This window comes from Ursus americanus, chromosome 5 (genome assembly GCF_024610735.1).
Source record: "Ursus americanus isolate L20-20 chromosome 5, mUrsAme1.1.p, whole genome shotgun sequence".
Classification (NCBI taxonomy): domain Eukaryota; kingdom Metazoa; phylum Chordata; class Mammalia; order Carnivora; family Ursidae; genus Ursus; species Ursus americanus.
In genome coordinates, this window is record NC_142131.1 from 77,467,788 (window position 1) to 77,491,170 (window position 23,383).

Here is a 23,383-nt window from a genome sequence, read left to right on the forward strand (position 1 = left end):
AAAATCTCAAATGTTTTTCTTCCCTCTAAAAGAAGAGCACCTGCTCTGAGACCTAGAGCAGAAAAGCCACTGTCTCTAATCCAGTGTTCCCACACAGATGGCCAGCTGGAATAGACTGTCCCTTAATCTCCTCGTGGTTTCCCTGAAGAAATTAAAAGCCACAGGACTCCAGTGATCTCTGGATACTGAAAAATCACTCATTCTATTTTATTCTTTGTTGTACTACTGTTTCAGTTTTTCTACAGTAAGCATGTGTTACTTTTGCAACTAGAAAAAATACAGTTTCATTCTAAAAGGCTTAATTTGAAAGGAAGAAAACAAGTCACAGAACAATAAAATTTAAATCCATCTCATTATTCTATCAAAATAGACACAAAAGGTGACCCTCAATTAGGGTGCAGAGGCCTTTGCAAGATTTCTGTCTAAAATCGATTGTCATTCACATTCTTTAAATATGTCATTAAACTTTAAAATCTTTATGGACACAGAACTTAACTTTGTCTGGGTTTCAACTTTAAGAGATGAGAGACCGCTGGCAAACCTGCTGGTCTGACTCCTGCTGGGCTCCCCTGGTCTAGGAGATGGGGGAGCGCCTACACCACGCAGGGCTATGGCGAGGACTACGAAAATAGGTATTAAAAAGAGCCACGTCATGTCAGTAGGAAAACACAAACTAAAACAACTCATTAGAATGGCAAAAATCCAGAACACGGACAGCACCAAATGCTGGCGACGATGTGGAACAGGAACTCTCATTTATTGCTGATGGACCCGCAAAATGGTACAGCCACTGGGGAGGATGGTTTGGCAGTTTATAAAATGAAACACGCTCTTACTGTACAACTCAGCAATCACGCACCCAAAGGATCTGAAAACTTCCATCCGCACAAAAACCTGCACACGAATGTTTATAGCAGCTTAATTCATAATGCCCAAACTTGGAAGTAACAAAGATGTCTTTCAGCAGGTGAATAAACTGCGGTACGTCTAGAAAATGAATACTATTCAGCACTCAAAAGAAATGCGCTATCAGGCCATGGAAAGACCTGGAGGAAAGCTAAAAGTATATCACTAAGTGAAAGAAGCCAGTCTGAAAAGGCTAGACACTGTTGGATTCCAACTACCGGACATTCTGGAGAAGGCAAAACCATGGAAACAGTAAAAAAAAATAAAAAAAATAATAAAAAAAATCAGTGGTTGCCAGGGGTGGAGAAATGGGAGGGACGGGGGCAGGGACGAACAGGCAGAGCACAGGGGATCTTTAGGGCAGTGAACATACTCTGTATGACACTGTCACGGTGGGTACATATCTGTCCAAACCCAGAGACTGTACAACAGCAGCAGTGACCCCCAAAGCAAACTACGGACCGTGGTGATTATAAGTCACTGTAGGTTCACCAGCTGGACCGAATGGTGCTGATGGTGAGGGAGGCTCTGCATGTGTGGGGCTGGGAAATCTCTGTACTTTCCACTCAACTTTGCTGGGAACATAAAACTGCTCTAAAGAATAAAGTCTATTAAAAATCAAGCTCTTCCCTCCCAAACCCCATAGTCCAGTGCCTGGCGTGTATATAGTAAGTGCTCAATAAATTGCAACTATTGTTATTAAAGCAGTTAGATTACAGATATCCTCAAATGCTCCCACCAGAAATGAAGAAATACAGTTACTACTGAGTCCGTTTCGACATTTATCCTGAAAAAATCAAAGGAAAACTCCTCGAAGAGGTAATCCTGGAGAGTCCGTAACCTAGACGAATGATTGTCAAGGGAACACGTTATTTTCCAAAGTTATGAAGTGAAATGTAGAAATGTGAAAACGACTAAGGATTCGGTCACAGCCAGTTACTACTAGTGCAAGTTTTAGACTCTTACGTAAGTCATTATTTAAGACACAAATTCAACTAAAGGAAAAAGACATGCATCTCAAGAAACAAATGGTAATACCAAGAATGAATATCAAAAACTGAATATAATCATAGAATTATGTTGTGAATGATGCGGTTCAGTGGCGGTAGAATGCTGACCGACAAAGCGCTAATTTCTAGAAGGAAAAACAAAATTTACAACCCCCCCTTGTTTTGTTTACCTGGATGAGTCATGGTGACGGGCTCCTCTTTGGATTTATTATTATAGATGACTACGGCAACTGCATTGTGGAAAGCAGCCCGTGATATTTTCTCTTTAAACGTGCAATTTCCCCTCTGCAGCAGGGCAATCCACTGTTTGATATTAGGAGGGACAAAGAACCGTGTTTGAGGATCGCAGCCCAGATGATCAGCAACTAAACAGAAAAGAAAAAAACAACAATTTTTTCTCAAGATAAATAAAATCAATCAAGTCTTTATCAAAGTGCTCAACTGTTCCCCAAATACTCCGTATCCAAAGCGCTTCGAGCGGCTCACTGCCAGCAGAGCTATGAGTATACCCATGAACCTGAACCCGCATCTGTACAGGGAGAGACAGGCTCCTTTAAAATGCTACCTGTGATGCAAATGCGAACCGTGGAAACTCCTGTTCAGCTTCATAGACTGACAAAGGTGAAACAGACTGATTACGCCCAGTGCAGGCTGGTCTCCACCAGACGCCCCCATCCCCCAACACCCAGGTGGCTGAGATCTACCTCTGACTTCTGCTCATTCGCTGGCACTTACTCTTCTCTCCACACCCCTACCCTACTCCCATTTCCCTACCCCTTCTCACCCCACTCCCACGCTGCAGAAAGACTGATTTGGCTGGAGGTAAACGAGGCAGCCAAACTAACTCCTGCTTCAGTTACCAAGTGGCTTGTTGAAATTCAAGCATGTTTGAACGTATTTCTTAATAAGCGTCTAAGAAAATTAGAAAGGTAAGTTTTGGCTTGCATTGGAAGTTTAAATTGTTAAAATTACACGAAACTAGGAACTAGAATAGATTATTCCTCTAATTCACATTTATTGGTAAAAATTACAATTCCACATTAAGATACATATATTAACCTCACTATAACCACCTGTCTGACAAGACACATGGAGACCCCAGAACACTCCCTGGGGACACTAATTACAAGGCATCATTGTGGATCTGGGGGGAGAGTTTGCTGCAGACACCCATAAGGACACGGGAACTTGGGAGGCCGGGCTGCTCAATCCGAGTCTACGTATATGGTCACCATCGCTCTGCCACCCTTTGCAAATCTTAAGGAGCCACCCCTCGTTGCTCTTTGCCCTCCCCGCCTCCTCACGTTTCTAACAGGTGAAAGTGAAAAGGCAGGGGGTCCAGAAGGGGGAAAGAGTCATGGAGGTGAAGTCTGTAGACCGCCCCCCGCAGCGCCAGAGGACAGCAGGCCCGAGGCTCTGCACTGGCTGGGGGGAGGGAGCAGACCAAAAAAGGGTAACACTAAAAGCAAAGGAATAATAAAAATACTAAATCAGTATTAATAATAGACTATGAAAAGATGACACCGGTGGGGAAATATATATGCTTTCCACACCCAGAAGCACACTACTGAGCTGGAGAAATGAAACGCTTATGCTACTTAAACTGCACAGTGTAGAGAGGCCGACTAACTTCAGGGAAATGGAACAACTATCACTCATTCCCACTTACACAGTACTTTCCCCAAGTGCTCTTATTATCGCAGTGAAGAATCATAACAAGAGCGTATCTGCTACCAGAGGTCTCCTGACACAACGGAGACGTAAATAATTTCACAATGTCATGATTTACATTGTTGACAACTATCACTCCTTCTTTAAACAATTTCTGCACTCCGAAACTTTCGTCCTATTCTCAAATCAAATGGATGGAAAAAAAGCCTACATTACAATTTTAGTGTCAAGTATTTTATTCATTTTTAAAGATTTTATTTATTTGAGAGAAAGAGAGTTAGTGCACGCGAGTGTGTGCGAGCAAGCGTGCACACACAAGTGGGGGGAGGGGCAGAGGGAGAAGCAGGCTCCCTGCTGAGCAGGGACCCAATGTGGGGCTCCATCCCAGGCCCCTGGGATCGTGACCTGAGCCGAAGGCAAACGCTTAACCGACTGAGGCACCCAGGTGCACCAGTAGTCAACTATTTATTGAGAGACGCATTCAAGGCATCATGGAACTCTGAAATCCTGAAACAGACTGTTTACTTGCAGTGGTATTTGTTTCCCAGATAATTATGCTGCTTTAAATATAAGCATTTAGGCTACGTGTTACTGTAGCCTTCCTGTCTTAGAAAAACCTTAAATACTGATATAGAGAGCAACCGAAGAGCTGGTTTCAAGTGTTTCATTTGTTATTTTTCGAAACACACTGCTGCACACAAACCCTGGAAGAAAATACAGAATCAGGAATACCCAGAAGGACTTGTATACTCGTCTTCAGCAAAATAATCCTTCTTGTGTGACTTACCCCGTGTCTCTTATGATTTCACGCGTATTCACAGGGCAGTAAGGAGGAAACAGGATGGTCGTGGAATCAGCAAGACGTGGGGCTCACATCCTAGATCGACTACTCACAGCTGAACAATGATCAACGCTCAGCTCATGATCTCTTCTTCAACTTTTACTTACAAAGACTGAGTCAAAATTCTCACCTCACGAAGAGTTATATATGAGAAAAAGGCTATAATAATTTCTCTACTCTTAAGTGCTTTAAAAAATTAATTCCCTTGGGGCAACCGGGTGGCTTAGTCAGTTAAGCGTCTGACTCTTGATTTCGACTCACGTTGTGATCTCAGGGTTGAGGGACTGAGCCCTCTGCTCAGGGGGAAATCTGCTTGAGATTCTCTCTCCCTCTACTTCTGCCCCTTCCCCCGCTTCTGCGTGCACGCTCAATACATAAATAAATACATGAATCTTTAAAAAATCAATTCCCTTTCCTTTAGCTTCATGGGTTTCATCTTATCTGGCCCTAATGTTCCAGTCTGGTGCCGTGGGGATTTTCTGCACCGATGTGTGTGAAATCCACCCACAGCTCAGAGCACATGTCCGCCCTGCGTCCCCGGCTCCTCACACCTACTGCTCCCGTCTCGTTCCCTCTCCCCACTGCGCTGACAGTGTCATCATCCTCTTACAAGATAACACTCATAATTTCCAAGACTAAAAAGACACAGGGAAGGATGCAACCACAAAGCAAAATCTGTCAAACATAGTGAAGGAGAACTTGAAAGTTCTCTTAAGGAATCCCCCCCCCCAACTAAGAACAACAGATCCCACCCACAAGTGCGGGGTCCAAACAAACTCCAACAACAGACCGCAGGAGCGGAAGAACGTCCCTGCTCCCCAAATTCACCCGAGTCATCATCCATTAAAGGTCTCTGCAAACAGTTGTATCAGCGAGAATATGCAATAATAAGCGAGAATAAGATATTCACGTTCCTGTTCAAGGAAGGAGTTTTCATTACTCAGAAAACGAAAATAAGAGGTTTTCATAACCACTTAATAGGATCGCGTGTTTATTTTATCCATTCATTCCTTCCTGCAATTAAAAAATAATTTGAACAGAGAAAATGCGAACAGCTCTAAAACAACTTCCCAAGAGGACTGAAGAGGAACCGGTCCAGGGGCTCTACTTCGCAATTTAATACCAGTTGTTTACACTTGAAGCGATTTATTAAGTGAAGACGCAGTATGGTATAAAGTACGCAATTAGGAACCACTAAGATTTATCAATAGCAATTTTGTTCAAATTCAGAATCATTTTACTTTTTTTTTTTTTTTAACCTGCCAAATCTAGAGGAGGACTTCACCTCTGACTCCTTTGCCTTTATTAGTTACGGTGTCAGAAAAAACTTTTAGGACGCTATCGTGAAAATGGGAAATTACAGATGAAATAAAATATTGTATTACAGTATCTTACAATTTTGTGAATTATACTTCGACAAACCTGAAAAAATGTTACATTACAGAGAGACTGAACTTCAATTATTTTTCCATACGGCCTTTCCTGTTGAACCCAGAAACAGTACTGAGAATTTTATATTTTCCTTGATAAGAACCAAACAATCACCGATGGGAACAGTTACAGAATCCTCACCTCAATGAGCACAGCGCCTCAGCAACAAGGGAACACCTTGGTCTTGAATCTTAACCTCTAAGTGTATTGCCAAGGTGTGCCCGGCACAAAAGAAACAGCAAGACTGGTTGGTAGTATAATGCACCAACATGAAGGGTGCTTAGAAATCCAGGAAAAGAGCAACATGATGGTAAAGGTCTCGTGGGGGCTGGAACCCAGACGGAACCCTGGAAAACTCCTAGGCAGAGAGGAGGGGGTGCAGAAGTGACCAGCACGAGAACAGAGACGAAGCCCTTCTCTCGAACTCTCAAGAAAATCAAGATGACACATAACCCAAGTTACAACGCTATACCCACGTAAGACAATCAAGTTCTGAAAACAGTGGGAACAGAGGAAAAATATTCTGGCACAAGGACCATGTAAACCTTTAAAGCGCTCTTGAGGGGAGAATAAGTCAATAAATAAAATCTCTCTTCCCCAAGCAGCCTGAAACTCCCACTTTGGTTCTCCTTAGACCTTATCACATGACAACGCAAACGGCCCATCTAGCGCGTAGCGGTCACCACGTTACTGTGTGGGCCACGTCTCCTCCCACGCCCGAGAACCACCAATCTGCTGCCGTGAAGAGCCCTGCGGGGCTGGGGCACAGCACAGCTCCCCTGGGGCGCCTGCCACTCTCAGAGCCCGGGTGTCTCGGTTCCTCCGTCTGAAATGCCCAGCCCACCGCTCCCTTGCCGACCTCCTCCTAAACCTCAGGGTTCTGCTAAAACATCTCCTCCGGAACGCCCCCCCAGCCTCCTGAGGCTGAGCTGGGCTCTCTGTGTTTCCATGGCATCCTGAGACGACAGCCACTGTAGCATTCACCCTACTGTCCTAGCAACTGTGGTTTATTGTGAGTCTCTCCTCGAGGGTGAGACTCGCATCTCCTCACAGGCACGGAGCAGGCACCGGACCTCCTCGGTGAAGGGAGACAATGACAGAGGGAGGCTGAGCAAGATCCGACACAAAGAAAGAGTCTGTGCCAGGGACCCCTGCTTCCCGTGGTCTGGCCGGCGTGACGTTCTACCGGCCGGCTCCTACAAAAGATGTAAAAATAAAGATAAAGCCCAACTAGTTACCCTGGGTCTAGATGTTTCCATGGTCAGGTATGTTCTGGTTCTTTGCTTCCTATTTCCACATTAGATTATAATCTCTTTCATCTTTAGGTTTTTCCGGCTTCTTATCCCGAATTTCCTTATTTTCCCTCTGTTAAATCCTAATTTTACGATTCAAAGGACAAAATGGAATTCGTTATTTGTGTTTCCAGTTTGTTGATTTTTAAGTTCAGCGACTGGATTTACGTGTCTAGCTTTCATCCCTTCGTCCACGTCCAAGATAACTTACTCCCTTACGATTTCTACACTTTCGCTTACATCTAGCATCTTTTTATTACTCGTCTTCAGTGTGTTGAATCTTGTTGAAACGTTCTGCTTTCCATTCGTCTTAATTTCTCGTTAACTCATTTGTAAGTTCAAATTTTCTCTTAATCTTGTATTGACTTTGTTCCTCTAATTTCCTTTTCCCCTCCCCCCACCCCCTTCCACTTCTGTTCATGTTTTTCTTTTCTGGTAGGTTTTGCTATCATCATGGCCAGGAAAGATGATCTGGACCCTAGCCTGTCTTGATTTTTCAGGAACCTTATATTAATGATCATTCCCTCTTTGTCTTCTTCCCTCTTAAACCTGCCGGTCCCTTCCATCTTAAAAATAAAGAAGAAAAGAAAGCAGGCATCTCAAAAGGCTCCCTTCTACTGTCACAGTTGTCAAGAGCTGCTTGTCCCCGCTGTTTCCACTCCTCAGTGTCCACTATTCCTCATCATATTTTAATCTCTGCATCCAGCCACTCCGTCAAAGTGCCCTGGCCAAAAGGCACCAATAAATCCTGGGGCACAGTGTCCTCCTCCACACTGACTCTCAGTAACACCCATCTCAGCTGAGCACTCTGCTCTCAGGGCCCTCATCCTCCTGGCATTCCTCCTCCCTTCCTCCTCGTCCTCCTCCACAGCCCTCCCTCTTAGTCTTTCCCTGACGCCTCTCTCTACATCTGAACCCTCAGTGTTGACGTAACTGAGCGCTCGGACCACTCCAATGTAGGTCGAGGACTCTCAGGGCTAGAATTTCTCCCCACACTGATGATACACTTTTTTCTTATTGGGAGGACAATGTTTACTAACATCTTGTGCCAATCAGCCCTTTCCGGAGAAACTACTTTTCATTTTTTCCTTCTATAAATCCACAGTTTCCACTATATACAACTAAAGCAGGTCAACAACATGCTAAGAATCAGGAAAAGAATATGGAAAATTATACACAGGAAAGGGATCCATTCTCTCCTACTCTAAGCAGAAACTGGTCTTGACCCTGATGAGTAACAGGCATTCTTGAATGTCTCCAGTGGTTCACACGAAGGGAGGCAGGTAGACACACTGTCACTCTGTCTGGTTTGTTTCCAGGTGACTTTGCCCCACTTCCAGGCAGGACCATGGGATCACCCCGGGGTCTGAAGCAGATTCTGTTAGTTGCCCCCCCAAGAACAAAAACAAAAACCTTATTTAATTTTGGCATCTACAGATCACCTCTACCCAGCCATATGCTTTCAGTGACACCGATTTGAGCTCCAGCTCCAGGGGGAGGGAAGTAGACATACAGTCTAAGATGAGCCACAGGAAAGTGAAGAACTTAAACTAAATTTGAGGAGAGGCCTTTCTTCTGTTTGCCACGGGAAGTTAATAATGAGACATGTGGCTGCAGCTGTTGCTGGCAGCCATTTTGCGATAAAGAGGCAACAACCTTGGGATGAAGTTAAAGCTAGGATGGCAAAGGGGAGAGATCAAAAGGAACAAGACCCCTAGTAACCCTGCTAAGTGTTGAATCCCTGAACCCTGAAAGTAGCCCAGCTTTGAGATTCCAGTTCCGACACAGAACACTGTAAGCAATGGAAGCAGGGATTTGTCACTTGGAGCATCCGCGCTTCTTGTGTGAGTCAAGCAGCAATGGCTGAGATGGGGGCTTTATCCCTGCTGAGGGGCTTTCTTTGTCCACCAGGATCCACGCCTGGCTAGGCAAGCCCACCAAGAAGGCCAAACCTTAGGAGAAAGCGTCCTTGGAAAGTCCTTTGACACGGGGAGGCAGCCAGGACGTCAACCCTTTGCCTCCTCCCCTCACTCAAAGGACGTGGTAGCTCTCTGGGAGAGGAGAGAGCTGCTGGAAGACGAACATCTCCAGCAGGGACTCTTCAGCAGGATCTGCGCAGGCAGAACCCAAAAGGTTGGTGGAACTTGAATGAGGGAAAACCATCTTTATTTTCACCACCCTAAATGAAATCTAGTGTTTTCTTCACCTCTGAAGGCAGACAACAAAACATCCGTAACTCTGTAACTAACAGCAGTTACGTGAGCAACTGCAGATTCGGCAAAAACACGACACCATCCCGGCGACTCAGCTTCGTAGATCCAACGCTGGTAATCAAGGCGATCAGACCCGCCACTCGCTTGGGCTACTTCATATGATCTGAAGGAAGCACAGTTATTCTAAATACCGACACTGCGTTCGGGGAGACTCGGTTTCCTTTAATCGTATTTACTTTTGCACGGACCACTACTCTGAGAAGCAGCGTAAGGGTTTCTTTTTCACTAGACTGCAAAGACAGTCTCGACCGCCAGGGTGAGTGAACGCGTATTGCTTGCAGGAGAGACCTGGACGCGCTTCGATCACTTGACTTTGTTCTCCTGCATCCTGTCATTCCCAAGCTTCCTTATACTTCCCCCCACCCTTCTCTACTTTTTCTTTTTTTAAAGATTTTATTTATTTATTTGACAGAGATAGAGACAGCCAGCGAGAGAGGGAACACAAGCAGGGGGAGTGGGAGAGGAAGAAGCAGGCTCCTAGCGGAGGAGCCTGATGTGGGGCTCGATCCCACAAAGCCGGGATCACGCCCTGAGCCGAAGGCAGACGCTTAACCGCTGTGCCACCCAGGCGCCCCCACCCTTCTCTACTTCTAAAAGCAATGATCACATTTTTTCTGTCCCCCCTTTTCCTCCATTTATATATTCAAGTCCTACTTTGTAGAGGTTACTCTTAAAATGTTAACATGTATACCTGACAAAGAGTTTACATTTAATCAGTGTCTCTAGTTCCTTCCTGAACAGCACGGGCTCTTAAAGTATGTATTGGCTTCACAGGGCCACCCCACCAAAGCAGTGCACACCTGCTGCTTAAACAACAGAAGTTTACTCTCTCACAGTTCTGAGGGACAGACGTCTGTAATCAGGGTGCTGGCAGGGTCACGTCCCCTCCGAAGGCTTCAGTGGAGAACCCTTCCTTGCCTCTCCCAGCTTCTGGTGGCCCCAGGTGACCCTGGCTTCTGGCCCCATCGTTCCAACTTCTGCCTCTGTCTGCACGTGGCCTTCTCCACCGTGTCTGTGCCTTGACTTCTGTCTCTAAGGACACCTACTGTTGGATTTAAGGCCCACTTGGGTAATGCAAGGTGCTCTCATTTCAAGATCTTAACTTAATTATGCCTACAAATGTAATTTTTTCCAAATAAGGTTTCCACATTCACAAGTTCTGGGGATTAGGGCGTGGACACATCTTCTGGGAGGCCACCGTTCAAACCACTGCTGAATGCAGCTCCCATCACCCCCTTTGATCTTATGTGTAATTACCCGTACTCAGTTCTACCTTGCTTTAATTATCCCATCCCTAATATTTAACGTTTCATATGGTCAGTGCTTGTTAAATATTACCTACAGATACCTGTCAGTCCTTACGTTAGTCTGGGATCTCCAGAGAAACAGACCAATAAGATACATGTGTGTATAAAGAGATTTTCTATAAGGAATTAGCTCATGGGATTATGGAGGCTGACAAGCCCCAAGATCTGCAGGGTAAGTCAGCAAGCTGGAGAGTTAATCATGTGGTTTGAGTCCAAAGCCTAGCAGCTTGAGACCCAGGAAGAGATAACGTTTCAGTTTGAGTCTGCCGGCAGGGAAAGGCCAATGTCCCAATTCAAAAGCAGTCAGGCAAGAGGAATTCTGTCTTACTGGAAGGAAAATGAGGTCTTTTGTTTCATTCATGCCTTCAACTGATTGGATGAGGCCCACCCACATTGGGGATGGCAATCTGCTTTCACCTGTTTCATTCAGTCTACTGACTTAAATGTTAATCTCATCTAAAAGCACCCTCACAGAGGGGCGCCTGGGTGGCTCAGTTGTTAGGCATCTGCCTTCAGCTTGGGTCATGATCTCAGGGTCCTGGGATCAAGCCCCACGTTGGGCTCCCTGCTTGGCGGGAAGCCTGCTTCTCCCTCTCCCACTCCCCCTGCTTGTGTTCCCTCTCTTGCTGTGTCTCTGTCAAATAAATAAAATCTTTAAAAAAAAGACAAAACAAAACACCCTCACAGAAACACTCAGAATATCTGACCAAATTATCTGGACACCCTCTGGCCCAGTAAAGATGACACTTAAGAACAACCATCACAGGGGCCCCTGGGTGGCCCAATAGGTTAAGCCTCTGACTCTTGGTTTTGGCTCAGGTCATGATCTCAGGGTCGTGAGATCAAGCCCCGGGTCAGGCTCTGCACTCAGCGGTAAGTCTGCTTGCAGATTCTCTCCCTCTGCCCCTCCCCCCGACTCATGTGTGCCCATGCTTTCTCTAATAAATAAATCTTCTTTTTAAAGATTTTATTTATCCATTTGACAGAGAGAGAGTGCACACGTGCACATGCACAAGGGGAGCGGAAGACAGAGGGAGAGGGAGAAGCAGACTCCGCCGAGCAGGGAGCCCGACGCGGGGCTTGATCCCAGGACCCCGGCATCACGACCCAAGCAGAAGGCAGACGCCTAACCGACTGAGCCACTCAGGTGCCCCTCTAATAAATAAATCTTAAAAAAAATTCATCATCACTGTCCTCACATCTCATTTTTTCCTTCTGTGTTTCATTTCCTCCTTCCTTATGAGAATAATAACATCGCTTTGATGTTCCTTCAAATGAGGATCTGTTCAGGGTAAAGTCAGGTTTTCGAGTAAACTTGTCTTCTTATATCTGAAAACATCTTTCATATGATCCCATTCTTGAATGACAGCTTAATTAGGTAAAAAGTTCTAGGCAGTTACTTTTCTCCCAGCACTTTGAAGACATTGTTTCCTGCTTCTTATGATGAGGAGCTGAAGAAAACATTTTACTTGTATAGGTTCTCAAATGTTACTGTACCTAGTTTTCAGCTTTAAATCTAGTATCTTTAAAAAGTAAAATAAACGTGTCCCTTATTTTTCTCCTAATTGGCAAGTTTTACTTCTTTGGTTATATTTATTCTAAAGAAACCAATTTTTACAAGTCATTACCTTTGGGTATGGAGTTCTAACAAGAAGGCAACAATAGGCTGTCTTCTGCACACTTGGAGTGCTGGGTATTTCAGTCAACATTGCAAAAGGGTCATATGTAGCTGAACTGTCAGCACGTTTAATTGTCAATAGCTATCCATTATCGTTTGTCTTCTATACTTAGTTACTGTATATCTCAAATGGATTTTGATTATTTTTCACATCCTTACAACTTAAATATATCTGCTGGATGTTCTCCATGACATAATAAAAAGCATCTTAAGAGTAATTCTAAATGATGGCTGATACAAATCACTTCACCTGAAAAGTTATGTTCAAAAATAATTTCTATTACAACTGATACAACAAATAATTCATGCAGGAGAGATGCTACAAATCAAAATAACTAAAAATCATGCTAGGTCCTTGGACAATTGTGGTACCACAGTGCGACGGGAGCATGTGATCATTACTTAATCCACATCACTCCCCATTCCACCAAAGCATTACAGCACCAAGTACGAGTTTTTCTGCAGCTCTCTCTTCTGTTGACTCCCATCCACCACACCTTCCTCTCACCTCTCTGCCTACTCCTTCTCATTTTTCCGTTGCTAGCCTTTTAGCTGGAGGGGTTTCAGCAAGCATCTGCCCTGGGCCCTCTCTTGTCCGTGGGCAATCTCATCCACTCCCATGGCTTCAACCATCCCCTGTATGTACGTAATGTCTAAATCTCTCTCTTGTGTTTTATTCTATAATTTTCAACTGTCTGCTAGATATTTCTCCATCAGTACTGCGTATCTCAAGCTCATCATTTTCCCCCTTCAAATGTGATCTTCCCACCATGGAATTCCTGACCGACAGCATCATCATTTATCTAAACACGCAAGACTGAAATTCCTGCTGAAAAACAAGAAAGTGACAATTCAGAGACAAGACTTAAATAGTGCGTTCAGTTTTCTTGGCTGCCACCAAAACCCCACCAAGGCAGAGCAAAGCCACTGACTACCCCTCAACACGGCTGATGCACAGAAGGAAACGTGTTGTAAGGACACCACGGGGCAGGAGAGTCTTTGCAGGCATTATTCCCCTCCCCCACCCCAGCTTTACTGAGGTACGATTACCAAATAAAAACTACATATATTTACAGTATACAATGGGATTTGATATGCACTGTGAAATGATTACCACAATCAAGTGAATTCCTATATCCATCACCTCATTAAGTTGCTCCTATTTTTTTGTATTTGGTGAAAACACTTAAGATCTAGTCTCTCGCAAATATCAAGTATGTACTACGGTATTATTAGGTACAGTCACATGCTGTACGTAAGATTGCCACAACTTATTTATCTTATAACTGAAAGCTGCCAACTCGGGAAAGCATGATTAATCCTTGGGCAGAAAAGTAAAGAATATGGAAGCATTCCTGTTTTGTTACTTCTTTCTTCTAGTACTAATGAGTCCGACACAGTGACAATGTTAACAAAGACTGGGCGATCTGAAACATAATTTCAAACGTAAGCATGATGGATTCAACAATACAGTTAAAGGGTCACATACCACATGAAGTAGGATTTATTCCAGGGATGCAATGATGGTTCGACCTCCACAACTGAATGTGATAACCTACATGAACAAAATGGAGGACCACACGATCGTCTCGACAGATGTAGGAAAAGCATTTGACAAACTTCAACATCTATTTATGATAAAAACTCTCAACAAGATGGGTATAGAAGGAATGTACCTCAACATAATGAAGGCCATATAAGACAAGCCCACAGCTCACATCCTACTCCACAATGAGAAGCTAAAACCTTTTCTTCTAAGATTAGGAACAAGACAAGGATGTCCACTCACTACTTTTATTCAGTGTAGCACTGGAATTCCTAGCCACAGCAATTAGGCAAGAAAAAAAAATAATAAAAGGCATCCAAATCTGAAAGGAAGAAGTAAAACTGTCTCTATTTGTAGATGACATGACGTTATACATAGAAAACCCTAATGATTCCACCAAAAAGCCAACTAATAAACAAATTCAGTAAAGTTACAGGATACAAAATCAATGCACATAAATCTGTTGCATTTCTAGACACTAATCAAGAATTACTAGAAAGAGAGGTTAAGAAAACAATCCCATTCACAATTGCATCAAAAAGAAAGAAATACCTGGGACTAAACTTAACCAAGGAGGTAAAAGATCTGTATACTGAAAATTATAAGACATCAATGAAAGAAACTAAGGAAGAAACAAATAAATGGAAAGATATTCTAATTGGAAGGTATTCAAGGCAATCCCTATCAAAATTCCAATGGCATTTTTCACAGAAAGAGAATAAATAATCCTAAAATTTGCATGGAACCACAAAAGGCACTGAATAGCCAAAGCAATCTTGAGAAAGACAAATAAAACTAGAGATACCATGCTTCCTTATTTCAAACTATATTACAAAACTGTACTAATCAAAACTGTACGGTATTGGCATAAAAACAGACACACAGGGGTGCCTGGGAGGCTCAGTCAATGAAGCGTCCGACTCCTGATTTCAGCTTAGGTCATGATCTCAGGATTGTGGGACTGAACCCCGTGTCAGGTTCTGTGCTGAGTGTGGGGTTTGTTAAGATTCTCTCTCTCCCTCTGCACCCCCCTTAAAAGAAAAAAAAAAAAAGACACAGATCAATGGAACAGAATAGAGAGTCCAGAAATCCACACAATTTACAACAAAGGAGCTGATAATAATATGCAACAGGGAAGGAATGGTCTCTTCAGTACATGGTGTTCTAAGAAAAACGGACAGCAACATGAATCAAACTGGACCACTATCTTATACCACAGACAAAAATCAACTCAAAATGGATGAAAGACTTGAACATAAGACCTGGAACCACAAAATTCCTAGAACAAAACATGGGCAGTAATTTCCTTGATTTGGTGGTGATTTTTTGGATTTGAGTAAAAAGTAAAGGCACCAAAAGCAGGCACAAGTGGGACTGCATCAAGCTAAAAAGCTGCTGCACAGCTAAGGAAGCCATCAACAAAATGAAGAGGCAACCGATCGAATGGGAGAAAACAGTTGTAATTCATGTATCGGATAAGGAGCTAATATGCAAAATATATACAGAGCTCCTATAGGAAGAACATTTCTTCATCTTAGGGTCCTTGCTTTATGCAAATTTCTATCCCCGCAGTTCTCCACCATTCCTTGCACTTGACAGGTGCTAGCTAAGGGTGTGATGCTGTTGTTAACCTTTGAATAAATAATATGGGAGCTAAAAGAAATGACTCATCCTTACAGAAAAAAAAAAAAAAAGAAAGAAAAACTGATGGGCTAGGAATAGCTAACTGCTGAGGAGGGAGGTAGGAGAACATGAAAAAAAATCATGAAGTCAGTCCCTGTGGAGGACAGTTAGGAAAAAAAAAAAAACCCACTGTGAGAGACTATTCACATGAACAAATTGAGAAGAAGAGGTTTAAAGTTTTCATAATCTAAGATGTCCGTAAACAAATAAATATAAATAATAAGAATAACCTTTAGTTTATCTTAAATAACAACTAATCAATGGGACTTGTTGAAGTGGGTCTTGAGATTAGCCTGTAATGAAGGCAAAGTATATCTAAGGAACTACTATTCAGAGGGAAAAAAGAAGAAGATATTTTCTATCAAGATAACAGACGTCCTTTAGGGAAATCCAAGTGAACAGAACTCAAGAACCTAAGAGACAGAAATGAAACTTTGATGGAGGCAATATACCTATGTCAACCAGCCAAACAGAGTAAATATGAAAGTTCTTAACAGGTCACCAAGCTGGCAGACAAGAGAGAGTACTGATGGGTGTCAAGGATCTACAGAACTGTGGAGATCTTGTTCAGCTAAAAGCAGGGTGTCTAACAAGTTTGTGATCTGCTTTACCATTCACTTCATCTCCAACAAGATAATGGCTAGGGACAACCAGGGGAAACTGCAACCCAGAACCCAACACACGCCCAGAGTGCAGAGTGACTAGTAACTCAGAAGAAAGCAACCCATCATTACAGAGTTTGCAAAACCTAGGGCAAAGATAGCTGGGTAATGACAAATCATCCTGATGAGAAAGATAATGAAGAAACCGATGAGAAAGATAATGAAGAAACCAACAAGAATGCACAAGATAATAAAAGACTCACACAAAAGCTGTAGAGGCAAACGCAGGATGACAGTGCAGACTTACAATTTTTTTTTTTCCCAAAAATCAAAAAGCCCAGGAAGAGTTAAAGATTGCAAATAATGACAGGAACAAGCAAAGTGGCTTCCCTCAACCCCTTCCCAAAACATTTCTTTAAAAGTTTTTTTCACAGCAAGAAAAGTAGGAAAGGAATAGGTCTACTTGCGGGGTCAACAAAACAGTGGATGAAAACATTTCCCAAAACGTTTTTTTGCTTTTGTTTCCTCTGTCAAGGAGCAGAACCTGAGAAGGGTGACCATCAGAGCAAGACTAAAGGACACTGCAGCTGGGTGCAGAGACTGTTGGAAAGCCCACCTACAGATTCTCGGGGTAGGTTTCTCTGTGATGCACTCTCGTCCCGGTGAAACTGCTGTTTGTAGCTGGTGCGCTCATGCTGGCTTCTCCAAGAAATCTCTCATTCCATTAAGATGACCTGTAATTACCCAGCTTTCTTTGCCCTGGGGTTGGCGAACTCAGAGAATAGTAGGGCTGCTTTCTTCTAAATTTCTAGTCACTGTGCTTCTACATCACCAGACAGAGGAAATTTTCTAGCCCTCTGCAAACACCCTGCTCAGCAGTGTCAGTGGGGGGCGAACCACTTAACTGTGAGAAGTGCACATTTCTTTGGCCTCCTCTCTGTCCCCTTCAGTCCTCCTGGCTATCCAGTCTTCCCAGCACCTTCTGTTGAAAAGACTGTTCTCTTCCCCACTGAATTGTCTTGGCATCTTGGTCAACAATCAATTGATCATAAATGTAAGGTTTTTTGGATACCACTTCTATCACATTGATCTGCAGGTCTGTGCCAGTACCACACTGTCTTGTAGTAAGTTCTGAAATCGGGAAATGTGAGCCCTCTGATCTTGTTCTTCTTGTTCAAGATTGTTTTGACTATTCAGGGTCCACGTGAATTTTAGAACCAGCCTGTCAATCTGCAAAAATCCAGCTGGTATTTTCTTAGGATTATGTTGAACCTGTAAGTCAATCAGCCATATTAACAATAGTAAGCCCTTGGATCCATGAATATGGGACGTCTCTCCCCTTAGTTAGATCTTTAATTTCTTGTGACAATGTTTTGTAGTTTTCGGTGCCAATGCCATTTTAAATGGTATTTTAAAAAATTTATTGTCTAATTGCTTGTTCCTGGCATATAGAAGCACAATTAACTTCTTTTTTGTATTTGTATTGATCTTATATCCACTGACCTTTCTAAGTTTACTTGAGTTAAAAAAAGAAAATCATTCTGTTATAGGTAATAAGAAACGAAGCTTTACCGATGTTTCATTATGGATTAACACTGGGTGCCTTTCTCAATCTGTGTCTCACTGTTGTGTCTCCTACAAACGGTATCTGAGGTGTCCTGAGTGGGATCCGACAAATGTGAAGAGGATAGCAGTGACTCCCTCACACGTGTCTGTTTTCACCTTACAGTAAAATAGCTGAGTTACATGGATTTACGGATGAGAGCATCTACTTTTAACTCAAAAGTCCCTCATTTATTAGACAAATGCCTTTTTAAAAATGCCCTGCAGGGGCGCCTGGGTGGCACAGTCGTTAAGCGTCTGCCTTCGGCTCAGGGCGTGATCCCGGCATTATGGGATTGAGCCCCACATCAGGCTCCTCTGCTATGAGCCTGCTTCTTCCTCTCCCACTCCCCCTGCTTGTGTTCCCTCTCTCGTTGGCTGTCTCTCTCTCTGTCAAATAAATAAATAAAATCTTAAAAAAAGAAATGCCCTGCAAAAATTGGCAGAACTGACATTTCTACTGCTTTACAAGCTCTTTTTAGTCACCATGAAATGGAAAAACATAAACAAAAACCCCAAAACCCCCAAACCCAACTAATCAGATTTGGAAAATAAAGCAAAAAAGTTAGAAATTAACATGAAGACTACTAGAAATACAGATTTATTATAGCTGTTGACCTAAGTGCTGGGCCTTAAGATGCTGTATCAGAGAACACCAAGAGCACAGCGTCACATTCATAAGTATAATAAGCACAATACTGGGGATACATGTAGATGCGCGAGCAAGACAGTCTGTGTTCCCGCACCATAGGGAATGGGTTAGAGTGGGTGACAGCAGACACAAGGACGCCTGTCAGGAGACCATAGTCTGGATAGATGACAGTAGTCTGCAGTAGATGTGGGGAGAAGTGGACACATTTTAGAGACACTCAGGAATCTGGATAACAAGACTTGGTAAGTAATTAGATACGGGGGCTGGAGGCCTGAAGAAGGTGTCTCTGTTTCTGGCACAACACCCTGGGTAGAAGGTGGTGCTGTTGACTGAAACAGCACACATGGGAGGAGGAACAGAGTTTTGGAGGAAAGACGATGAACTGTCTTGGACATCCTGGGCCTGAAAGAAAACTGAGAGGGAGAGGACAGTGCCCTCCTGAGCACCCCCTAAAACGCTCCATATGTGTCCACAGGGTGCACGAAAGCATCAGCTGTAACAGCCACAAAGCAGACAACCCATCAACAGAGGCGCGGATAAACTGTGACCTACCCACGCTCGGGGCCACTGACAAAACCACTCTACGGGGGGGTAACAAGCGTGTGCCTCACACAGTGGCGATGGGAGCAAGCCCTCTGCACGCAAAGTGAAACAACGGGCACAGTCCGTGGTGTTCGGGCCGGGGAGGGCGGGAGGGGGTGTCGTGATTGACAGGGGGCTTCTGGGGAACCCCGTGGAGCTGGTGACGCTCACGTTCATGACCAGGTTTGGGGTTACATCACAGTGTGTATGCCACGGTAACTCATCAAGCTGTAAACTTAACGACTGTGTATTCTTCTGTGTCGGTAATCGCTAAATATGTTAATTCAAAGAAAAAACCGGGCTAGCCCACTCCTCAGGTTAAAACCCTTCAACGGTGCTCTGACACACCCTACGACATGGGCGGACGCTGAGGACATTACGCGAAGGGAAAACAAGTCAGTCGCAAAACGACAAATACCGTGTGATTCTACTTCTAGGAGGTTCCTAGAGCAGTCAGATTTCAGACAGAAAGTAGAAGGGCGGTTGCCAGGGCTGGTGGAGGGGAAACGGGGAGTTTCAGTTTTGCAAGATAAAGAGTTCTAGAGATTGCTTGTACAACAATGTGAATACACGTAACACTACTGAGCTGTACATTTAAAAAATGGTTACGATGGTAAATTTTGTATTGTCTGTATTTTACCACAACGGAACATTTAACAAACAAACCAGCAAACCCTTCAGAAGTTTTCTGTTCTTCTTAAAGTCAAAAATCCTAACACAGCCTAGAAAGTACTGACCCACCCTTTCACCTCTACTGTATACCAATTTCCCCTTAGTCTATAAATTACTCCTTTCATTTCCTCCAGCAAACCAAAGGTTTTTTGTATCTTTTGGTCTTCATATAGGATCCCCGGCCCTGGAACGGTCTTCCTTTCTGTGCCCCTCTTAGTTTAATATGCGCTCATGCATTAGTCTCAGCTTTAACATTTCTTCAGAGGAGCCTTCCCTGACCATCCTGGACTGGGCTAGCACTCTCATTTATGCCCTCTTGGCATCCTGGTACTTTCCCCAAGAATGAGTAATGAACAATTACTTGTGTTATCACCTGTCCAATGTCTGTTTTCACCACTAGACAATACACAGGGGCTGACTCACCTTGCTCCCCGCCCAGACAGCACGCAGGAACTTCTCGTCCTGCCTGCCACACAGTAGGTACTGAATGAGTATTTGCTGAATAAGGATTTGAAGCAGGTGCCCCACATGAGTTCAGGATTTCTGATCCAGATGAATCAGTCTGGTGAATCCCGGAAGAGTGACATTAGAAAAGTAACCTGTGTAAATAGCACTCCACTGTTTACAAAGTGATGAAGGTGGATTGTGCAAATTATGGATGTGCTAGGGAACTGCTGATCCTTGGCAAAATTTCAGAAGTTATTATTAAAAGAGTAAGTGCAGACCCGGAGAAGAGAAGGCTGTAATCACGGGGAGCTAGCCCAAGTCCATGATGTATGAAAGGCAGAATGCCGCTCCCCCCTCCCCCTGAATGGGACCTGTGAATATGTTAGGTTTCGCAGAACGAGGGAATGGAGGTTGCTCTTCAGCTGACTCTAAAATAAAGAGATTACCCTGGACTGTGTGGGTGGGCCTAAGGTCATCAACGGGGTCTTTGAAATGTGCAAGAGAGAGGCAGGAGGTCAGATAGAGCCTGCAGATGCCTCCCTACAGCTTCTGAAGACAGAGGAAGGGCCATGAGCCAAGGAATGCAGGCAGCCCCTAGAAGATGGGAAACGAAGAGAACGGATTCTCCCTTAGAGCCTCCGGGAAAAGTGCAGGATTGCCAGTGCCTTGATTTTAGCCTAGTGAGACCTGATTTTGGGCTTCTCACTGACAGAACTGTAAGACGATTAATCTGTGTTGTTTTAAGCCAGCTGGTTTGTGGTAACTGGTTCCAGTGGCAACAGAAAATTAACACACTATGGCTGAGCCATGAAAGCTCCACTTCTTTTCCTTCCTTGCCATAGCTCCTGACCTAGCAAATCCGGAAGAGAATCAATAAATACCTTTGTTCTTTCCATCAAAACACCTGATTACATCTTTTATGATATCATAACACTAAGAACCAGGCACCAAATGCAAAGTCAATGAAGTAAGTTAGAAAACTCTACGGCATGCCCGTGCCCCAAACGTGCTGATGAATGGGTCCACCAGAGGTCAACCATCTTTTTTTTTTTTTTTTTTTAAGATTTTTTATTTATTTACTCGACAGAGATAGAGATAGCCAGCGAGAGAGGGAACACAAGCAGGGGGAATGGGAGAGGAAGAAGCAGGCTCATAGTGGAGGAGCCTGATGTGGGGCTCGATCCCACAACGCCGGGATCACGCCCTGAGCCGAAGGCAGACGCTTAACCGCTGTGCCACCCAGGCGCCCCCCCGAGGTCAACCATCTTAGAAGGTTCTGAGCAACACACTATCAGGGTCTGCTCATTCACATTCTTCAATACTGGATTACACAGAGCAGGGATCCTAAACTCTGGGTTCATGGACCACTTAGGGCTTCAAGAGGTATCTGAACTCTCTAAACCTTACTGAAAGTTTTGTGTATTATCTATGTAAATATGTATTTTTTGGCAGAAAGCTCCATGGCTTTCATTAAAGTCTTAAAGAGGATCCATAAGCCCGGAAGGTTAAGACCTGACTTAGATGAAGATCCAGAAAGGGTGCTCATCACATCCACTGTTGACACAAAGCCGCTGGAAAGAGTAAAGACTGCGGGGGACACATCAGGATTCAGAGTATCTTGAAAGGCTGAGTGAACAGGCTGCAGCCAGTGAAGATAAAAATCACACAGCTTAGGGCAGCCACTGAAAAAGACTTAGAAGGTTTAATCAACGGTAAGCTCAGTATGAGTCAGTGATTAGAGCTACCAAAATAACTTACAGGACTCTAGGCAGGTGTCCAGCATTATGGAAAAAAGCAGTTCTACTCTTTTCTGCTTGGGCAAACCAAATGCATTACTGAGTCCAGTCTGGGGCTGCTTCTGTATTCATTTCCGAGGGCTGCCGTAACAAATGACCACAGACTTGGTGGCTTAAAACAAGAAATGTATTGTCTGGCAGTTCTGGAAGCCAGAAGTTGAAGTCAAAGGGTTAGCAGGGTTAGCTCCTTCTGAAGGCTCCACGGGAGAAACGGTCCCACATCTCTCTCCCAGCTTCTAGGGCTCGCCAGCAATCCTTGGCGTGTGCCGGCGCTGACAGCGTAACTGCGACCTCTATTTCCCTCTCTCTTCTTGTGGCCTTTTTCACTCTGTGCCTCTCTGAATCCTCTCCTCTCCTTATAAGGACACCCACGTTGGATTTAAGGCCCACCCCAAACTACTATGATCTTATCTCGATCTTTAACAACTTAACATTCGTCAAGATCCTATTTCCAAATAAGGTCGCACTCCGAGATTCCAGGTGGACATGAACTTTTATGGGACACTATTCAACCCACTGCATCCTTTAAGTGGAATATTGACAGACAAACGCATTCTGACGTTTATGACACCATATTCTTAAGAATGGTCCAAAGAAATAGGGATATAAAGCCGAACGGTCAGAGGGCTTGAATCAAACAAGGAAATCAACTACTGCCTACAAATACTCGAACCCATTTTTTTTTCCCAGACGAAAAACTCCCTAACACTGTTTCCCAGAGATGAACGTGGTGGGTTTCTGTCACTCATCTGCCCATGCTGGCGCTGTACAATCACCGGACAGGAATGCTGAGGCTTCAGACGGGTGGCCAGACTTGAGAATCACCGATGACCGTAAGTTCTCACAGTCTGTACTCCTTCTCCCGTGTCTCTGTCTGCCCCTTTAATTGGCCATTATACAGAACCAAAGAACTGTAAAGCTCCGTTAGTACGGCAAACACTGTATGGGGGAGTAGGAAGTGGAGGTGGGTGGGACGGCAGCCAGGAGGTACGCACAGTGAAGAAAACTCAGAAGCTCTAGGAAGTAAGGAACATCAGAACAGCTTCGGCCTGGTGAGCCGAGCGGCGGGAGCGACGGGAGTACACCACAGCAAGGAGCTCTGGTTTCCATTCTGAGGACGATGAGAAGACGCTGAAGGGGGTTAAGCAGGGAGTGTTATGATTTCATGTCGAAGCTTCAAAATCATTTGGGCTACTGTAGGGAGAAAAGATTGATGGGAGTTAAGAGAAGAGGCCGGGAGACCAGGAAAGGGTAAGAGGTGAGAGTTGCCTATACCGAGGTGGCAGGAGGGGGAATGGCAAGCAAGAGAGAGAGATGTGTATTCTGTAGTCCTGAAAGTGAACTGTGGAGGAAAGATCGGATGTGGATTGTTAGGAAAAGCAGCAAGGATGA

General features: G+C 44.1%; 1 protein-coding gene across 3 annotated transcripts in view; it reads right to left on the reverse strand.

The window, feature by feature from the left end:
* RNF130 (ring finger protein 130) overlaps positions 1-23,383 on the reverse strand; it is a 134,284-nt gene that overhangs the window by 99,963 nt on the left and 10,938 nt on the right. For all 3 annotated transcript variants that reach the window (XM_045795000.2, XM_045795001.2, XM_045794998.2), the window contains exon 2: positions 2,087-2,281. In XM_045795000.2, coding sequence (XP_045650956.2) covers positions 2,087-2,281 — 195 coding nt within the window. The remainder of the gene's footprint in view (positions 1-2,086; positions 2,282-23,383) is intronic.